At 36.5% G+C, this 21,240-nt stretch overlaps 1 protein-coding gene across 29 annotated transcripts in view; it reads left to right on the top strand.

The window, feature by feature from the left end:
* The window catches only part of GPHN (gephyrin), a 282,654-nt gene that overhangs the window by 65,215 nt on the left and 196,199 nt on the right, over nt 1–21,240 (top strand). For all 29 annotated transcript variants that reach the window (XM_017742125.1, XM_017742128.1, XM_017742124.1 and 26 more), the window contains exon 2: nt 18,296–18,374. In XM_017742125.1, coding sequence (XP_017597614.1) covers nt 18,296–18,374 — 79 coding nt within the window. The remainder of the gene's footprint in view (nt 1–18,295; nt 18,375–21,240) is intronic.

Below are 21,240 nucleotides of genomic sequence, written 5' to 3'. Positions count from 1 at the left end.
AGCCGCTGTCTGCTGCCTGCTGCTTAGGGGCATCAGCTGGGATGCTGCGCACAGCTGTCTCCCACAGAAATGCCTGCCAATGCCTGCTATAAGAGCGTTTTAACTATTTGTCCTGTAGAGTATTGGCTTTTCAGCTAACCATAAGCATCAAGAAGTGTTAAGACCATGGTAATTCTGAAACTATGCTGAGGAAGTAAATCTTTTGGGTTTTTTCTTTACAGTTCTGTACTTAAAATCAAAACAAAGAAGACAGGCTGATAGTCGTGAAACCCTTAAACCTCTGAAAATGCATAGATGCATAATAAGTAGAGGTGGTTCCTTCCAAGCCACTTTCTTTCCATCCAAGGATGTGCCACTGAAATCACAAGGCTGAGATAAACGTATTTTTTGTTTCTACAACACAAAGAGAAATGCCTTGTTGCATAAGAAAATAAGTGGATGGGAAAAATATAACACTTTGTTACTTTACAATGATGAAGCAGGTATCTGATTAGTGTCACTCTAATACTGAATATTCGTGATGGATATATTTAGGTTTTTATTTGTAGACACACCTGAGTTGCTTTGCCCATACTTCAGCCTAGGTAGCTGATGTCAGTGTTAACATGGTAGTTCAGTTCTAGAACTGAGCTTGGCAGACCTGTCAGTTCAGCTCAGGCATAGCACCTCTTCAATGGTCTGGCTGGCTTTTGGAGGAGGTCTGGTTTATGTCCACCCAGTTAAAATATGACTAAAGTATGTTTGTATAGGTGACCATATAAAGTCATTAATCTTTTTTATTTGATTTATAATTGTCAACAGGGAGCTAGTATAACCCTTTATGCACTGCTTTTGTATCATTACATGTGAATTTTAAATACTTCTTCAGAATCATAAGGGAAAATCCTTCTTCTCGATGGGTATGTAACACATTGTAGATTGTCAATGGTTTCAGAAGACATCTTTCAGAAAGTTAAGTAGGCTTCACAAGCACCTACATAGAGCTTTGATTGGTTTTTTTTTCCAGATTTTGGGTTAGTTTTATTATATACTGATCATGGATTAGGATTAATGATTTTGGACTTGCGTGCCAGAAGCAGTTTTCCATTTAGTCACCTAAGAACATTTGTTTGAATAAATTTCTTACATCTCTTTTGGCAACAGCAATTTTGTCTTGCTTGTTTCTGTTCCTTTTTTTTTTTTAAAGAAAAAAAAAAAGTAAGACCTTTTAGATGACATGTGAAGATTTGTATAGTCCTCACCCAAAGTTAAAATGGAAACACAGAAACTACTGTCCTTGATATATGGAACTTACTGGCTGATTGGCTGGGTGCAGAGAATAGTGATCAGTGGCCCAAAGTCTAATTGGAGGCTGGTGGTAGCAGTGTACCCCACGGGTCAATAGTAGCTCCAGCCCTGTTTAACATCTTCATTAATAATCTGGATGTTTGCAGCAGGTTTGCAGATGATACAAAATTGGGATGAGTGGTTGGTATGTTAGAGAGTCATACTTCCATGCAGAAGGATTGTAGAAGGCTGGAGAAATAAGCCAGCCAGCTTGTCTCTGAAGCCAAGACCTACTGGTTTTGGTAAGAATTTTCATCATTCTAATACAACTCTTAAAACACTTTATGCTTCCATTTGACAAATATGAAGAAAGAAATTATTCTTCTTAAGGTTACACTAATAACTAACACAAAATAACAACAACGATTGTTGCCTTTCCTTGGGAAAAATAAGTTTGAATTAATGGAGTTTTAAATTAAATCCACTTTAAATTAAATCCAAATTAAAGATATCCTGTACTCTAAGGCATGGAGGCATCTCGTATTTGGGAGGAAGTGCTGCCTTTTTCAGTTGGAAATGTAAGATGAGATTATTGAGATACAGGGGGATTTGCACATTTAATTGATAGTCATAGCTTTTAGAAATTTTAGATGACTATAATTACAGATTTGACAGTGGGATAAAAATTTAGTATTCTTTAAAAAAGGTTGTATACACTGTTTTGGCTTTAGCAAATTCTTTGGAAGTTTGTAATACAGATATTTGTACAGAAATGTTTTAAAGCAAATAAGCCACATGTTTGACCCAATTTTTAGTTTCCCTGGTATTTCTGACATCACAGAAAAGTATATGAAATTTTGCAAAGTAATGAGATTTTTCTAAATGATTGCATATGAATGATTGTATGTACAGAGAGAAGGAGCAAAATAGCCAACACTGCTCTGCAAGTCATTAAAATACCTAAAAATGTAATTCATGTCTTCTCTGTTGTAGATTTGTAGTATCTTCAGCTTGTCAAAAAGTGTGCACTAGAGTAAGAAAAGCAAGTTCTCCAGTTATACCTCATTCCAGCCCCCCTGCTCTGACTCCCTACATTGTTCTTGATTTTTAGGTCTGCTCTTCTGTAGCCATCTGTTCACTTCCAAAAATAGCACTGCTTGTGTCTCAATTTAGAACTTTTCTCATTATCCATAATACATTTTAACTTCCCTTTGAATGACACTCATTTTGATACTGAGTTTTTTAATGCATTGCTGAATATGTATATGTTAAGAAGTTGAACAGCAACTTTGACGTTCATAATTGCGCCAACATGTTTTGGGTTGTCGAATATTAGAAATAATTCTCGGTTTTCAGTGTTTTCTGTTGGTGTAATTGTTTTGCATTGTTCTAAGTATTACTTCATTTGGAATTAGTTAAATACTAAATTATAAATACACTAGCAAGCTGAAAAATAGTAGCACAAAGTCACACAGTAATTCCAGACTGATCCTATGTTTACAGTGATTCAAGACTATGTGCGTGTTGCATGACTGACTGCTGCTGGACTGGGGATGGACTAGAATAGATAAGAGCCCTATCTTTGTAAGGGCACTAATTTGCCTTTCCTCTCTCCAACCATTGATTTCTCATGCTTTCTATCATACTATCTTTCATGTCTCTAATTTTCTGTAATGATTTCCAAGCTTTGACAGCTCTAATTTTGTAAAATCCACTTGAAGTTGGTCATCAGGTTAAAAAAAAGTATTAGGAAGGAAACGCGAGGAGGGGAAAAGGGAATTTGGCACAGAGAAGTGGATGGACAGCGTTTAAGTAATTTTTATAGGCAAAAGCAGGCATTATTACTGAAGAATTAAAAAAAATATGTTTAGTATATATGTCTGGCAGTTTTTTTCTGTCATAGCAATCTTGAAAGCCTTATTCATGGCTGTAAATTATAAATGTTGACACTTAAAGTTTAGTTGCTTACCTGCTCCATGTTGGTGGAACAGTTCTTTGGAGGAGCAAAATGGCCTTTCTCAATGAACTGGTGATGTTGCAAATGTGGGCTTTGGTTGTTCAATAGTGATTATGTTTCCACTAAGACATTTAGATTTTTTTTTTCAGGTACTTAGGAACATTTTCAATATCTGTTACGATTTCTTATTATACTTGTGCATATACACAGAAGTCATTAGTGGAATTCATGAGAACTGCATGGCAAACATGGATGTCATGCATACCTATAAATTGTAAGACCTTTTAAATTTTTTTTAATGACTACTGATTTTAAGAAGAATTGCAGGATAAACTAGGAAATTGTGCTATCCATTTGGTCTCCCATTCAGTCAACAGCCCATTTAAGAGGGAATTTAATAATATTGCAGATCTCAGAATACAGTAAAAAAAAAGAAAAAACATTTGGTAGTGTTTTCTTCTTTCCCAGTTAAATTACCCTGATGTCCATTTCTATTTTTATAATCTTCAAATGGCTGGTTTAAAACATAACAGTTCAAAGGTTTCAGTAAGGACAAATGTAATTATATAATGATAGAAAATGACACCAAACTTTTCAGTGGCATACACCATTTGTATCTATTTTTGCTGACCATTTGTGAACCATGACAATTACTGATGGTGCAGTAAAAAATGATGATAATCCTATAATTCTAGTCATCCTTTCCCTCATTGTTGATCAAGTAAGAACTCAGCACAAATAAGGAAAACCAGTATGCATTTATGACTTGGAGTTTCAGAACACCCACAAGAACATTATTCTTGATAGGGCTGTTAACAGTGGCAGACAATGGATCATAACCTGCTTAGCCTTCCTAACTGACACAGCCACACATATTCACAGCCTGAGACTGGATCTGAGCCTGTAATGCCAAGTGCTGTAGTGTGCCAGCAGGCAGAGGCACCAAATGCAGGGAGTCAGGCAGGAGGGGTCTGTGATTGCCCGGGAATACTGTTCCTGTGGGCTCTGTCAACAGGAACCTCTCAGTATTGTTCTGCTGCTCTGCTTGTGTCCTTTCCAGGACTGCTGCCTTGGCTGGGTGCATAGGGCAGAGACTAGTGAGGGAGAACCCTTGGCAGGGTGCTCCTCGTTGCAATGTTACAAATGTGGCAACTGCTGGGTTTCTTTTGAGCTACAAGAAATTTACATGGAGTGTTCATATGGGGTGTCATTCTCCTACAAATGCCAGCATGGTTTGGTGTGGTCCTGACAGCTGATTGATTGACTGGATTCACTGCCTGGATAAGCAAACATATGAGACATGACAGGCTGTATGGGCTTTAAAGACTTCTCCCATTTTGTTGCTTGCTGTAGGCTTAGAGTTAAATATAGTTAAAGATTTGGAATCAGCAAAGAGAGGGAACTAAAAGTTAAGAATAAGGAGTCAAATATCAGTGTAACAAGATTATTTCCAGAATATATAATTTTTTGCCTGTTCAGGAGAAGAAAAAGATGGTGTATTTATTCATATCAAACAAACAGGGACAGCAGTAAGATGACAACATTTGTATGTTGCAAAGGTGTTTAGGAATAGAAGTGACTGTGAGTCCCTGAAAGATGAGGTAAATAAAGTAAATCAGCAACAAGATTATGTCAAAAGTTATGTTTAGGTAGCTAAGACAAACAGGAGAAATAATCTAGGCTACCTAGTGCATCAGTAATTCTACTTTCATTTTAACTGATAAGGAATGCAATTGTGAGCATGGCTAAAATACAGTAGCTCAAAAAAGAATCCAGTACAAATAGAATGATAGGAGCAAATGTGCTTAAGCACTTGAAGGAATGTTCACAGGTGGAAACATTGGGCTACAGTTCTCTGGCCTCATTTCAGATGAGGGTTGCATAGGGCCAGAAGGCACTTCTACTACTGCCTTACACGTGCTAAAGTAAGCATATTTTAAACTAAAAAAATATTTTATATGCAACTCATGATTTGCCACATAGAATTATTTAAAATATCTGATTGTAAAAGCATAGCAAGATTCCAGAAAGGAAATAAACAGCAAACTTCACCCTGTAATCAGGACCTGAAATCAAGGACCGGCAATCAAGACTTTGTAGTCTTGAATGTTGCAACTCTGTAAGTGAACATAAACAAAGGTACACTAATATAAAGCTTACTCCTGTTATAATTTCTTAGACTATTTTTAGTCTCCCTATTTTTATTTTCTGTATTTCAGGTTTGGTGGAGCATATGTTTCAAGTGGTATATGTAGCATGACTTGTAGTACTCTGGAATCATTTGAGATTGTAATTTTAATAATTATTTGAATGAGTGAGTGATGAAAACACTTAGCATTTAAACTGATTTTCAGGTTTTTCACAGCTCACTGAGATAATTGGCTCAGTTTCAACCATTTACAGCTTTTCCAGGATCCTCCCAGCTGGAAGAAATGACAAGAGGCTTTGGTTCCCATTTTCAAAGTTTATTCATAAGCATTAGGAGCATATATGTGGAAAAAAATGAACCCAGAGATGAAGGATTGATGACGTCAGTTCTTTGAGCCAGTTCACTGAAAAGTGGTCAGCTCCGGAGCTGTTAAAACAGGCTCAGTTTATAAGCATAATGTTAAAATGAACAAAACATTGGAAAAAAAGTTGAACTCAAAGAAAAGGAAAGGTTTTAGAGATTGGGAGTAAGGGATAAATCTATGTTTCTTTTAGAGTTGCTTCATGAACTACAGGCTTTCTGGTGAGATATCCTCTCCTCCCGTGACATCTGAGTGGAACTTGTCCCACTGAGATCTTCACCACTGCTACCAGTAGAGACAGCAGTGAACAAAATGTAAACAGTATTGAAAATCCTGTTTTTTAGAATCTGCACTTTCCTGTGTAGGATTTGATATCAGCAGTTTTTCGTGGATGGCAGCTCAGTGTTCTGGAAAGACCTGTGGTACATTTCCAAATCATTGTGTAGAAACAGTTTCCCACTGCTTGTGGTAATTGCGGAGCCCTGGGAAGCCAGCAAAAATCTGAAACAGCATGACTAGTTCAGCTTTGTGTGAATGTGACTATTTCTTCCAGGAGCTTAAAGGTTCTTTAGATGCCATTACTTCACTGCAAATCTGAGCTAGTAAACCCTGTCATGGCTGAGTTGGCACCATGTAAAGATAGCTTAGGTGTATCTGTCTTGGTGTTTCCTGACCTAAGCTTCTATAGTGGCTTATTAGCGTGTACAGAGTCAGTGAATGTTGATCGGTATTTAATGTATGTGCCTCACTGCTAGTCCTGCTGTATCCAAGCTGGCACTGGTGGTGCTAATGTGATGTCTCTGCCTTATGGTCTAGATTTAGCCAGGCTCTTCAGTTGAAACCGAGCTTTTGCCAATCAAATGCTGCATCTGGGCAAATAAGACCTACCAGAAGCAGTGTGAGATAGCCTGGGTTGAACCCAGTGAAGAGAACAGGCTGTGTCGATTGATGTGTTGTGCATGCTCAGTAATAACTGTCTGCAGGGATTTTTCCCTCCATTACTTGAGGTATTATTTTACTTCTGATAATGGGAAGTTGATTGCAAAAAGAAAACAATACGGTGGTAGTTGCTTTTTAAACAATGAGTAGGATTTATGCACTTTGCTTTTTTTGACCACTTCTGCTATTGGGTGTTCGTTGCTTTTTTTTTCTAGGTAGAGTTGAAAATCGCTCCGTAAAGTGTTTTTGAAACAGTCTGTTTTGTACTACCACTAGTTTTAAGGAGGCTTAAGAGTACTAGTACAAAAAGATACCTTAAGAAGTACTTATGATTTGGACAAAAAGGAACTGTCCTATTTTTAAGGATTATTGCAAGCACTTTTTATCATACTGGTTTTTTCCACTTTCATGAAGAATTTTCCCATAAACTGTCAAGAATTCACATTTAATGAATTGAAAATTGTAACCATATGGATGTAATTTACTTGATAATGAGATTTAGGGAAAAGTAGTTAAACAGTTACACTGTCATCTAAACAATATTTATTTATACTAAATATATTAGTAGTTTTATAAAATTATTTTTACTCATATTCTCATTTTACATTATTAAATTATACTGATTTATTTAAATATTACAGTATAAAATCATGCCTTTTATACCTCAGTATGATGTTTGTAGGGCCTCAGTTCAGAGCTCTGCATACAGAGCTGTGCTAATAAATGGTTATTGTGTAATTACTTACAGGAGACTCTTCTGTCTCAGGTGATTCATTCAGCAAGCAAACCAAAGGGGACAGATACACCAGACTAGGCCCAGATGCGAATTTTGCCTAGAAAATAAAAGAGATAATGTCTTTTTCTTCAAGTCCTTGCCTGTACTGGAGTTGTTTGTCTACGCTACGTTTATGTGCTAACTGGCATTATTTTGCTATGATTACACCTTCAGTTTGAAATCTTATAGCTGCAAATGATTTAACACCATTCAATCTGGAGTTGCACTTGATTGTCACTGGGATTTCTGCAGTTTTATTAGCTCACTAATACATTTTGTGTTCTGCTTTCTCCTAATTTCTGTTGATCTTGGCTTGTGTCACTCCCTTGGTCCAGTACTGTTGGTGACCTTTAGCTGCTTTTACTTGAACTCAGAAGATGAACCCAAAATCCTCAGTAAGACAGCTGGCTTTGTGATCTGATCCTGGATCTCCTTCAGCTCCATACCTTGTCTAAGTGTTTCCCTTGTGCCTTCCTGTAATCTTCCGTGAAGTCCTGTAGTGCATAGTTGTATGTCTGGATTCAGGGAAAGCCTCTGCTCAAGCCGTGTATACAATGACTAGCAGAATCATAGAATTATAGAACGGTTTGAGTTGGAAGGGACCTTAAAGATCATCTCATTCCAACCTCCCTGCCATGGCCAGGGACACCCTCCACTAGACCAGGCTGCTCAGAGCCCCATCCAACCTGGACTTGAGCACTTCAGGGATGGGGCATCCACAACTTCCCTGGACAACCTGTTCCAGTGCCTCACCACCCTCACAGTAAAGAATTTCTTTCTATTATCCCATCTAAACCTACTTTCATTTTAAAGCCACTCCTTGGCCTATCACTACATGCCCTTGTAAAAGGTCCCTCTCCAGCTCTCTTGTAGCCCTCTTTAGGTACTAGAAGGTTCTATAAGGTTACCTTCTCAGAACCTTCTGTTGTGCAGGCTGAACACCCCAGCTCTCTTAGCCTGTCTTCACAGCATAGGTGCTCCAGCCCTCTAATCAACTTGGTGGCCTTCCCCTGCACTCATTCCAGCAGATCTAACTCCTTGCTGTGTTGAGGACTCCAGAGCTGGATGCAGCACTGCAGGTGGGGTCTCACCAGAGCAGAGCAGAGGGGCAGAATCCCCTCCCTCTCCCTGCTGCCCACGCTGCTCTGGATGCAGCCCAGGACACAACTGGCTCTCTGGGCTGGGAGTGAACACTGCCAGCTGTGGTGTGACATGGACATTACACAATATGTGTCTCAAGAAGTACAAAGTACCTTCTGTTTTTTCCTGCCCTTTTCTACTATGTGTTTTTGAGGTGGTTTCTTTTAACAGCGTTTAGGCGGCTATGTTGAACAGTGCAGAAAATACCTCAGTTTCTTTAAGGATGATTTCCGGTGTCTGGGACTGTATGAGACATGAGCAGAAGGAAGACAGGACACTGAGGCCCTGGGATCTGTGGGTTGGTCCTGGAGGATTATCTACTTATCAGCAGGTCTGTATGCATTTATCTGTGCAGCAATGGAGCAATGCAAAGAGGGGTGTTGTTCCAAGCCACAATCCTGTCATTACTGAATGATGCAAGCCTGTGATCACAGGTTCCTAATAATGGAGTGGTCTCTGGAGTTGTTTACATAAGAAATTCAGTGTTTATAGATAGAATATATCATTAGGAAAATGGAGTATAGTTTTTCATGTGATTCTTGGGGTTCTTGATCACGCTGGCAGATAATATGCAAAATGTGTTAGCATCTTGCATAGGCATACTTTATCATATTTAAAAGTGCATCTAGCTGAGGTTGATTGTAGACTTGATTAGTGTACACTGCAACCAAGGATTCATTTAAGATGTTAAAATGGGCCTATATAAGATGCTGTAAATTGTTTCAAGTGTTGTTAGCTAAGAAACTAAACACATTCTCTTTCTGAACTAAATAACATACAAGAAAACTAAGTTTAGAGATAAGAATTTTGTCTTTTTTGAGGTATTGAAAAAACTCAGACATCCTCTGAAGAAATCAGAAAAGCTGAAAATCAAGACCTCCTTATAAAGATTAGAGGAATGGTTCTTGACATCTGCTCTAAGTACAGCTGTTCTAACCTGTGATAGAACTAAAAATTTCAGAGAAGTCTAAAATGAGATATTACTCTTCAAATGTACTTAGCTTTTAGTTGTTGTTAAGTCTTCTCTTCCCCTCTCTTGGATGTGCTTGTCTTCTATATTTTTCCTTCCCATCCTGGAATTTTTTATGGTTTTATAGTGAAAGGAGGAACAACACAAACTTCTTACTGGAAATACACGTTGGGGAAAAAAATCCAAACAAAACATGAACTAATTTATCTCCAATAACAAGAGCCCAAAGAAAAAAAATCCATCAAGTGCTTAGTATTTGTAGCATCAAGGAACTTAATTTTTTTACTGGTTACAAACAATTAGAAATATTGCTAATGCTGCATCTCCTATCTTATTGATATTTTTCTTCTGAAGTTTGCCTGATCACTACAGTGATCACAGTGACAGTGGGATGTAGTTGATACTCAAGCTTGTTAGAGATTAAATCCCAGTGCAGAATTTGTAGCCTAAGGCCGCACAAGTATTGTAAAATTTAAATGATAAATCATTTGAGAGAGGCATAACCCACTAGACTAATGGATACACAGAAAAAAATGACTCATTTAATTGCTGTTAGAAAATGGGAGAAACCCTGGGGGGATTTAGAAGTTCATAGCCTTCAGAGAAACTCTAACATAAATTTTACAACATTAGCTACTGTGGTACAGAAGGCTTCAGATCTTCAAAAACAATTTCTGTGTCATTTAATCTGTCCTTAAATCTGTTTGCTTTCCTTGCCCTCACTGTTCTTATAGAAGGATTATTTGTAAAGGCTCACCTCTCTTACTCTTCAAAAATTTCTGCTGTTTCTTACGATTTCCTCACAGTTATTTTTCTTCTGCAACACTATTCTTTATCTTTTCTCTCTCTGATATTTGTTTTGCTGTTGTATTTACATAAACACACCAGCACCTACCATCTAATGGTTGTTTTTTTTTTGCTAAGCTAATCCAGAAAGTTCTTTTCACTTCCCCTGCAATGTCTTAGTTTTCTTTATCATTACAACAGCTCTCCTTTACATCTGGTTTACAAGTGACATTAGTGCTTCTCTGTTTTCTAGAAAAAGAAAAATTATATATTCAAATGTCTAACTTGTATTTCTGGTTTATGATCACCCTGTTTTTCAGTAGGTCACCTGAGCCTTTCACTTCTGTTGTTCCGGTAGCTTAGCTCCTTTTTTATAAGAGTACTTCTTTGTCAATCTGTGATGATACCATTCTGGCACTTCATAACACTTTTTCTGAAGGGAAAGGGGGAGAAGATTTGCTCTGCTCTGACATCCAGTAAAGCCCGGGGTGAAAAGCTTGCTATGGGATGTTCATAAAGGTGGATGTTAAATTATACTATCTTGAAAAAATATGCTTAGACTTTCTCTGTGCTTTTGTCCCGGAACATTCATCAGATGTGCAGGACAGGTGTATGCAGGGAGTCAAAGTAATCACTGCAGTTTTGTGTTCAAAACCTATGAAGCTGATAGTTTGTTTGCTGTGTTAACCTTTACATTGTCAGAGAAAATAGGAACAAATACATTGCACTGGTGTTTTCTGATGTGGTAGAGAAGCAGAAGGCAGCTCTTGCTGGGTGGATGAGAAAGAGGCTACTTATGGGATATTGGTGAATCAAAATAACTGGAATAAAATAAGTGTGTTCTTGCTCTTGTCTGCTAAGAGCTTATACTCAGGAGTTAATTAGACTATATGAATTTAAACTACAATTAGTCTTGATACTATGACTAGCTCTGAGTACCCAATGAAAATTAATTATATTAATTAATTAAAGATACTGGTTTATTCTTGTATTTCAGATGGGTTTATCTCAATGGTGTGCTTTCTTTGATTGGAAGGCTTTACCTGATAGTTTGCAGAAGCAGCTTTTGGGTTTGTATGCGATTTTTAACATTGCATCTTACAATAAAAATTCCCACTGGTGGATACATTACATAAAGTCTTCTAAATTGTGGCACCTCAGCCTTTATATTTCCAATGACGTGCTTTTCAAGGATGAGAAGAAAATGAGCTCAAACAGTGATGTGATCAGGACCTTCTCAGCTACTTTCACTTTTCCAGAGCTGTTGCTGTTCATGGTACTTTCTCTGGCAGTAGAAAATAAAGAATTATGTAAGTTGAAAGGATACAACACTGTCTTAGAAATGCCCTGCTTATTTTTGGAGTGCAATTTGTTGTTCTCATGGGTAAAGAAAAAAAAAATTGAATCTGGACTTATATGAAAAGCATTAGCCATCTCTGATACTGTGTGTCCTGTACATCTTATTTTCACCAGCACAATAATCTGTATTTGTTAAAATATAATCTATATAAAAGAGACACTTTTTTCTTCACGTAGCTACTTTTGCTCTTTTAATACTCCTTTTAATTAAGGTGTTGTGTTGCCATTTTTTGCACAGCTCTCAGGCTAGAATATGTGAACCTGTGGAGTGGACGGCATGTTACCTGTTGCCTGACCCTGCTCACATCCAGGCAAATTTTTGAGTGCTTTTTATTTGTGTGCTGTAAATGCCACCATGCTCTAACTTAATTTTTAAAATTGTTACTACTGTGGCATGTTTGGGCAGATATTCCACAATCTATTAAGTATGCTAAGGTGTTGCAACTATTTTTGTTGTTAAATGGTTGTGGGTTAAAACTAAAAGTGTTGCCGTTTTATGATTTCATTCTCTTACGTCGATTTTTAGCAAATGAAGTTCAAAAGGGAAATCAAAAAGGGAAGGAAACTTGAAAGTTGATGTGCATTAATGTCTTGAAATTTTGAAAATGGTATTTAGATTATTTGCCATGGGAGAGCAATGTTTATATGACCAAAAGGCAGTGCCATCCTTCAGTCTGTCCATTTGTCTGTCAGGTTCCCCTTCTTAAACCTGTTTAACCTGTGTATGAAAAATGTGATAACAGGGTAATAGAAAAGTAAACACAATGTAACAAGAAGAAAATTCTAAAATTATCTCAAAATTAAGTGTACATGAGCAGCCAGGCAAAGAGGAGACTCAGATTATTACCCCCACTGAGGAGAGCGCAGGTTGTTGTCGACTGGTGTTTTCACATGCATGGTTTTGTATTAGCTTTAGCTCTCTTTCTTGTGCGGGTACTAAAGGGAATCTGGATTTATATGGTGATAGCAAATGGCATTTAGATCACAAGTTCTTAGGAAACCAGCCTGCCTTATGTCTGCTACTCACAGACAACATATTTTCTTGGCAGTTTGCATGCAGACTCGTAATTCTTTTTATTCTGCAAATACGTCAGAGATTTGTGTGCAGATATGCAAATAGTATAAGCGCTGCTCTTAAAATTAATTTGCTGTCTTCTTTGATAGATCTGGAGAAGGTGCTACAAAATTTCTGTAATGTGCCATCTGTTTTATGTATGTTTTCTGGTTGACATGTAATCACTTGAAAAATGTGACAGTAGCAGAGAAAAAAGGCAGCATTATTTATCTCTGGTGTTACTGTCCATGGAAGCCATAAAATACCTTAAAATCATTTTAATATTAAGAGAATCAATCTTCTGGTGTTTTCTCCTTCCTTTGCTGTCTGTAAAGTATGCCTTATAGGACATGTATAGGACATGTGTAGGACAGGAATTCTGTGTTTGCAGGAGAACAGGCTTTTAAAGAGAGATGTTTTGAGGTCTGAGAAAAAATTCTGTTACCTTCGTATATCCTAAACCCTAAGACCCTAGGCTTCCCTAGCAAAGTTCATTATTTCTTGAAGTCCATAATATGTATAATATGTAAAGAAGGTGCTTTCTGCATTGTGTATAAGCTTGGGCCCATAAAAGCAAAATACTTGAATCCTGAAATGTTTGCATGCAGTACATGGAACAGAACCACCTGAATCTGGAATGAGACTTCAGAATAATGCTTGTTGCAAGCAAAACCAGACTGGAATACAACAGTGTGCTAGACCAGTACTTTTCAGAACATCCCAAGTGTACTAAATATTTTTTATATTTATTAGCTGCTGAATGAACCTGTTATAAAACCTACTTACATAAATGATCCTGTAAAAAGAGGGGTAAGGTAAAGTCTTGTCAAAAATACTGTGGGCAGATGAAGAGGTCCTTAGAAAAAGAACTGAACTTAGGAGATGTTATCTCTAAAAGACAAAAATGCGAGAAATTGATATCTTATACTTCAGTGCATACTGTTCAATGTTGTAGTAGTCCATTTATTTTCAAACTAATAGTGCATCAGTGACTGCCTTCATGAGTGTAGCATTTTTGTTGTCAAGATGATTTTTATAAACAGGTAGTCACAACTAATCTAAAAGCAGTTCTGAATTCTGGGAACCAAGAGAAAAATCTGGCAGGTAAAAGTAGTTTTCTGGAATCGCATATTTAGATATGGAGGAGGTAAACTTAACTGTAAATTTACTTTACTAAACTGTAGATATTTGTTCATTTTTTGAGGGCAGTTATTGCATTTTTTCTAAATCATAGAAGTATGAAAATGACTGTTATCAGCTGTAGATTTGGAAGTGATTTGATCTAAAGAGGGCTCTTCTTTACTGGGTATACTCTCTGTGTGGGGTAAGAGATTAAGTGACATTTTTAATGAGCTACATGGTTTTCAAATTGTCAGACATTTAAAAAATGAAATTTTAAAAAGGATACATTTCACAACAGATTATGACCTGCCTCTGCTTGAAGAAAATATTAGTTTGTCTTCATAGTTAAAGAACCTCTCATTTTGGGAATCAACAGGCTAATAATCTGTTTCTCTTCAGTATATGGTCTCATTTAAAACTCTGCTAAAGAAGGCAAAGGAAAAAAAAATCACATGAACAAATTTAGAAGTTCACAAATGCCGAGTGGGAAGGCTTCACAACTGTTGTAAATTGGATGTTTGCACATTAGAGTGTGAATGCTGATTTTAACCTTTCCATCGGGAATTTTGTATGCTGTGCAATTGACAGGTGACAACTATATTCCTTTATTAGCTTCCCATCTCTGTTACTTCCTAGTTACAAGACTAGACAGGGGTCAGAAACAGAACATCAGTAATAGAAACCAGGAGCTGGAAGTAGGATGAATGTTGGGAAAATTGGAGCTATTGCTAAATCCTGTTTGCTTTCATACATGTAACCGCTCACTTGGAAGTCAAACTGTTCAATGCATGTTTAGGGATTTTGCCTTACTGTGATGTTTTTCAGACTATGTGTTTTGTTCAGTCGATGCCTGTGATATTTGTGCCAATATTTGATGTATTAACAACATTTCTGGCACCTTACAGATTGTCATTATATGTGCAATATTCCATGGAGCAAATGTACTTTAGGGAGCTATTTTTGTTGTCATTTGCCATGTCTCTAAGGAAGTACCTGTGGGGGGTGTAATGCAGATCAGAGGCTCAGCCACTTGATGTATATGTAGACAGGAACAGCTAACAGTTCTCTATCTCTCCAGAAACCATCCACTCAACAATGATTAAAATACTAGCTTTTACAAAGTTTTGGAGGGTTAAAAAATAAAAAATTCATTTTGAAGCAAGACAGTAAAATCCTGTATGGGGACTGTGTTCATATAGATGTTCTATGCAAAAGTATCCCTTGGTTGTGCTTCAAAAGTTAGGCATGGCCTAACTGTGTCTGTAGTACAATTTGTAGCTGTGATGCAAAGTTTTCTTCTATGTTTTCTTCTCTCAAACCTTAAAGCACCATTGATTGCCCTGATATTTCTGTCATCACAGAAACCATCACAGTTTCACTCTCCCGTTTAAAATAAATAGCTTGCATTTTGATCAGGGTATATGGGTTTTTTTAAATATGTGCAGTGTTAATTTAGAGTTTTCTAAGCTGTGAGAAATAGAGTAGCTGCTCTGCTTGATTGCTTCCACCTTGCATTTATTGCTGAACATTTGTTTTATTTATTTATGGTGAGAATTTGCAAGGATGTGAAGAGGCATGACTGTGCTTGTATGCAGATCAAGTGCTTCTTCAAGCCTATTCCAGTGAAACATTTCCTCTCACTGGAAACTCTCCTGTTGCTATGCATGCTAGTCATTTTATTGACAGTTATAGTCAAATGTTAGTATTAATTAAACTATTGGAATTCTTGACTGTTAAAACCAGATTTGGAGTTTTTAAAATTTATCTGAAGCATCTGTGTTTTCTAAATCTGGCTAGTACCCTAAGAAGAGACTTGCTTACCAGTTTCCAGCCTTACATTGTTCTAACTCTCCTACAATCAAAGAAGAAAACCAGGGAGACCAGGTTGATACATTTTTCAAAGTTTGTAGATATTTGATGTTGAGTTAGTCTTTTTAGCGAATGCTTTTATTGCCTAGGTCTGCTAAGTAGAGGGAAGGTTTGCAGTTTTAAAATTCATTCATAAAAAGAGTATTATAATACTGGCTTTTTGTTGAGACAAGTAAAACAAAGACTGTCTCTGGCAAATCTAGGCATTCATTTTAAACATTTATTTGAAACACATTTTGTGTTTTAAACATCTTGAGTTACAGATAAATAATGGCCATTTTTACTGATAAGATAATTTTATGTTGTCATTTCCATTTCCCCTTAAAAAAGTTTTGAGATAATGACACTAGTTTCCTCAATTATCACTGTGATTGCTTTCCATGAGGAGATTGGAGGAGACACTAGAAGAAATGCAGCATGTTTTGATTAAATATTTAATGCTTAAAAAATGTTTGATTTGTCAGTAGTGAACAGTGTCGAGCATAATTTTTATTCATGATGTATTGTGTTAGCATGGAGATATGTTGATACATTGGTAGTGTAGGCTTTATGACAAGACTAGGTAAAATGTTCTGTTTGCTGTTTTGTTGCCAAACTTGACAAGAAGCAAATACAAACTATCAAATATCAATGTAGGTGGGAATTTTTTCCTCCTATAAAATCTAGCATGGAGATTGTTTGTGAGTCTGCTGATCTTGGAGTTACTCCTTTAACTCAAGAGTTAAGACATCCACTCAAGGGTCTTGGGTTCAGTGTAATAGATGGGGAGGGAAATGAAAAATTCCTGATGGCTCAAGCTGCTCAGTGAGAGCTTCCCTAGCAATGGGAGCAGTGCTTTTGAACTCTGTACAGGTAACTTTCAGTTTGTTATAGAGACAATTATTAAGTTGTCATGGGAGGAACAAGCTGAGAGTCTGGGCTTCGTTAGCACAAGTGGCTGTTGTTTAAACTGAAGATCTGAGACAAGTACCTCACAGACAAAAGACCCCTTATGAAAGACTGATGGCTTTCACGGTTTGTGTGCGGTGAGCAATTGGTACGTACTGTTTTCAGAGGCACTGAGTAAGAGAAGCTTAGGATATCAGTTGGTTATTTCACTGTTGAGGTGAATGTTTCCAACACTTGACAAATACCTCTCTTACAGTCGTAAACTGTCAGGCTTTGTCTGAGGGCCAGGGCCAGTACCTGTTCCATCAGCTATGCCAGCCTCTTCTGGGATGCTTTCTTCCAATACTTGTCCTTCCCACCAGACTTAACAGGTTTCACACTTGTGAGATGCATTGGCAATGAGAGGTACTAGTAGAAACATTTTGCAGTTTTGTAGTATGTTAGGTAGGTCTGTCACTGTGTGTGTTGTAATCTGTGAAAACAATATATTTTGGGAATGATTTGCATTTTCTTGATGCTGGTGATGCACATGAATACTTAGATATGTAAATTAAAGAGAGTATTTTGCATTTAGAGAGAAAGAAGTAGGAACACTTGCTTTTGTAGATGATTTTATTCATGTCCCCTTTCACCAAATTTGAGGCTGTATTCTGTGTTGAAAGATGAGCAGTAATGCATTTCGTCATAAACTTTCTGTCTCACAGATTACCTTGCCCGTTAAGGCAAATTGATCCTTACACTGATTTTTCCATATTACAGCCTTTGTGTTCTTCAGAAAGTTTGCTGCAGTCTTGAAATAACTTGAATTCAAATGCTTGAAATAACTAATTCCTTTAAACTGATACTGTGTTACTCTAAAAGTATTTGTGCCACTACTTTTTTCCACCTCTCAAATTGACTGTGGTATTAATTAAGAGAAATTAGATGGCTTACAGGATTGGGGTACATGTGCTGAGAGACTTAGCCAGGAGAACAAATTGGAGTTTGAGGTTTAGGTCTCTTCTCTTTTTTTTTTTTTATTTTTAAGTAGTGAAGAAAATGAAAGCATGCTAATATTCTTTTAAACTTTTGTGACATTTACTCTAATTTCAGTTATTAAAGTAACTAGCTGCTTTACGTGCACTTTATAAGTTATTTATAAGTTGCTTGAATAAATTTTTGCTCTTAATTGCTTGTTTTGGTTATTGCTCGTATTGAACATTTTTGCTAACTCATGGATAACTATGAACTTAAATACATAGCAGCTCTCACTGTTTCTGATTAAGTAAAGTATATTGATCAGTGCATGATTAGAGACTCTCCTGTTAAGTGTATGGATAAGTGTATACCTGCGCATCCACTGTTGGTGTATGAGACTTCCTGTGCCCCCAGGAAGACAAGTAGTGAGAACACCACCTGAAATTTATGCAGTTTATTTCTGCATAAGCTGTGATACAGTGTTTATCACTTTCCACTGAGTTGACTGATCTTTGAATTAGGTGGAACCTCAATGAAAATCAGACTTTATATATGGATGTTCAAATTCTACCCAATGCCAAAAATCATTTTTAGGTAATCAGAAGAACTGTGTTCTGTTCTTAAATTTCCACCTCTTTTTTTTCCTATTTTAGTTTGTTTGTTTTATTTTGTTTTGTTTTAATTTTATTTCTATTTTTTTTAGTGAGTGACAGTTGCTTCAGGAACCTTGCCGAGGATCGTAGTGGGATAAACCTTAAAGATCTGGTCCAAGACCCTTCTTTGTGAGTATCTGGCTCTTATTGCTAAGCAAAGAAAAGCTTCTTCCTGATATCCTTGTGAGTAGTTTTGTAATTATATAAAAAAGTAGTATGATGAAGTACACATAATGCTTTAGTGGTATATGCTTGCCAAGTTGTCTTTAATACCGGCGGGTATTATTGAAACCACCTTGTTTTTAATGTAATTCTGTTCAGGCAGTAACATCCAGAGAGCACATACAGTAGAGGGTGCAAGAGTCATCAGAGGTAACAGACTGTACATGCTGGTATTTCTATAAAGAATTTGTATGCACATTGTTGCCCCTCTTTTTTTAAGGATGAACTGCGTATAAATTAGAATATTACTGGATATTACAATATTACTGGATAATATAATGATGTTATTGTCAGTTATCTTAACATCTAGAATTTGTCTTTTTTGTAGCTCATTTCATACAGCTGATATTTGTTTCTTCCTCTATTACCTGTTTCAATTTAAGTATATAAGCACATGATCTAAATTTTGCTTCATCACAAGATTACTGGTCTTTATCTCAGTGTTGTATCTTTCTGTAAAATAAAATTCAATCACATGAGCTCTGAGCCAGACTTAAAATTGTATCAGACCTTCTTTGTGGTTCAGTTTTTTGTTTGTGGTTTTTTTTGTTTGTGGGGTTCTTTTCTCATCTGTTAACTTTAGTACTAGCTGAAAATGTTCTTGCTAGTGTGTGTGTACCACTTGTTATGAGGGAATGGAAAAAGAGAAAAAAATTCACATCTTTTATACATGAATGACAGCGCATTCCACAGTGGATTCTAACGTGATGGTCCTTGATACTGAAAGAGCAGGTTTTTCAGTACTCATTGAGAAGTAGTGAAAAATAAGGTGTATTTGACACCTTATTTCAGTTACAGGGATTTATAGTAAATAAATAGATGCAGAATTTATTTTGTCATGGTGCTACAGGTAAATGACATATATGCACATATACATGCATTCTTGGGCAATTTTGACAATTGTAAATTGGTGATTATACATCTGAAATGATAGAGGTACAGGGGGAAAGTGTAATTGTTGCTTGAAATGCAAAGAGTGAATGCTATAGGTAAATTTTTAATAATTACTATTTAATTGTTGAAGTCAAGGCTATTTTAAAGGTCTTAATTTTCAACAAAATTTTGTCTGTCGAGTGGTATTTTTTCGAGTATTTTTGACTGGTTGCTTGCTTTTCTTGATTCGTTTTGTTTGTTTGCTTTATAATTATATGTGGGTTTTGAAGCTGCAGGTATGCTTACATGCTACACATAGTTTTGGGCTTGCACCTCTAGAGTTTACTTTCAAAAGGTTGAATTTGTTGTAGAATGACTATTTTCTGTGGTTTTTACCAGAAGTGATGGAATCTTTTCATTTTCTTCCTTGAGTGTAACTGACGTGAAGAATATTGTAATAAATCATTCTAATGTTCAAAAGAAATTAAATGGATTTCTGTTTCTTATAGCATAAGAAGCATAAGTGACTGCAATGTAGCAGTTTTTGTCACTTTGAAAGACTGAATAAAGCTTCAATACATGTTAGGTTTCAAGGACTGCTTATGATACTTTGTTATATGACAGACTGTAGTGCAAGAAAGTCTCCTTCTTCCTGCCAAATGATAGGAACATATAGACTTGGGTTTGTCTTTCCAAATCGACATTCCTGCCGTTTTATGACTGAGCACCTATTAAGAGTTCTTGCAAAATATGTAGTAGTGCGAGTGAATCTCCAAAATGAAGAAACCATCTAAGGCGATATTGCTCAACCCAACCTTTTGTAGGTGACTCTTAAGGTCCCGTGGGATCTGAATTCTTTGTTATGCGGAAGACAGCATGGGGATGAAGCGTGAGAGTGCCAGACAAAGAGATGTTTTAATCTTTTTTTTAAATAAAGAATAAAGTTTAATTAAAATCTTTCACCTATTTGGCTATGATTGACACCTGTAATAATACCTGGAATCATACAATAGCATTTGATTAATCCTCTTACCAGTTTAATATTTACACTTTAGGATTTCCTTGGTGCTCATTTGTGCTGACTGTAGATGACTGTAGATGAGCCTCTTTTCTTTGTAATCTCAGATACAAACATTAGATTTACATAAAAAATTCTCATGCTTTCTCTGCAAATGCCTCTGTCCCTCTTTGTTTGACACTCTTGGCTCTGTAACAAAACTTCTCTTTTGTTATTTCAGAAGGCTGCTTTTTTTTGACAGCTAGCTGAAATGAAACTCTATAAAATAGACAGCATTGTAGGGTTTTTCATTAATGTTCGATTTATGTCTAGTATACCTAATTGTCAGAGTAGTCTTTTTCCTCAATTGATTTCCCAGCCAGAGCAGGACTGTAAACTTAATCTGCTTTCAGTTCTCTCAGCAATGCTAATAAAACCTCTGCTGCTCAAATCAGTAGTTCGATCACCTATACTTGTATGGGATTTACTCACAATTTACTCTGTGTCAATAAAAATGAAAATTCTGCTAAAGGAAAAAAACCCAAAACACCAAGCATATCAAGTAAACCCGAAGTGAGGAGTTACAGACTGTGGGAGAAGGAAGCATGTAACAACTTTAAAATTAATTTTATTTTGTGGTTAATTACAGAAAAATTTAATTTCTGCAGAAAGTTGCTGATAGTTCAACTGTAAAGGTGGTTTGACAGTTAAGTGCTTGTAGTGGTTTGGTCTAAAATACTCATTACTGTTTATCTTCTGTGAGATAAGAATTAGGAGAAATGCAAAGCAGGCACCAAACTTGAAAGAATATAAAGAAGTTTATTAACAGACCTAAAAGAAGGAAAAAAAAATATTATACCACCTTCAGAACTCTCCTCCTCCCCCCACCTTCCTCCCTTCTCC

This window comes from Corvus brachyrhynchos, unplaced genomic scaffold (assembly GCF_000691975.1).
Source record: "Corvus brachyrhynchos isolate BGI_N302 unplaced genomic scaffold, ASM69197v1 scaffold115, whole genome shotgun sequence".
Lineage (NCBI taxonomy): Eukaryota > Metazoa > Chordata > Aves > Passeriformes > Corvidae > Corvus > Corvus brachyrhynchos.
Note: the sequence above shows the minus strand (reverse complement) of the source record. Positions and strands in the feature narration are given on the sequence as shown.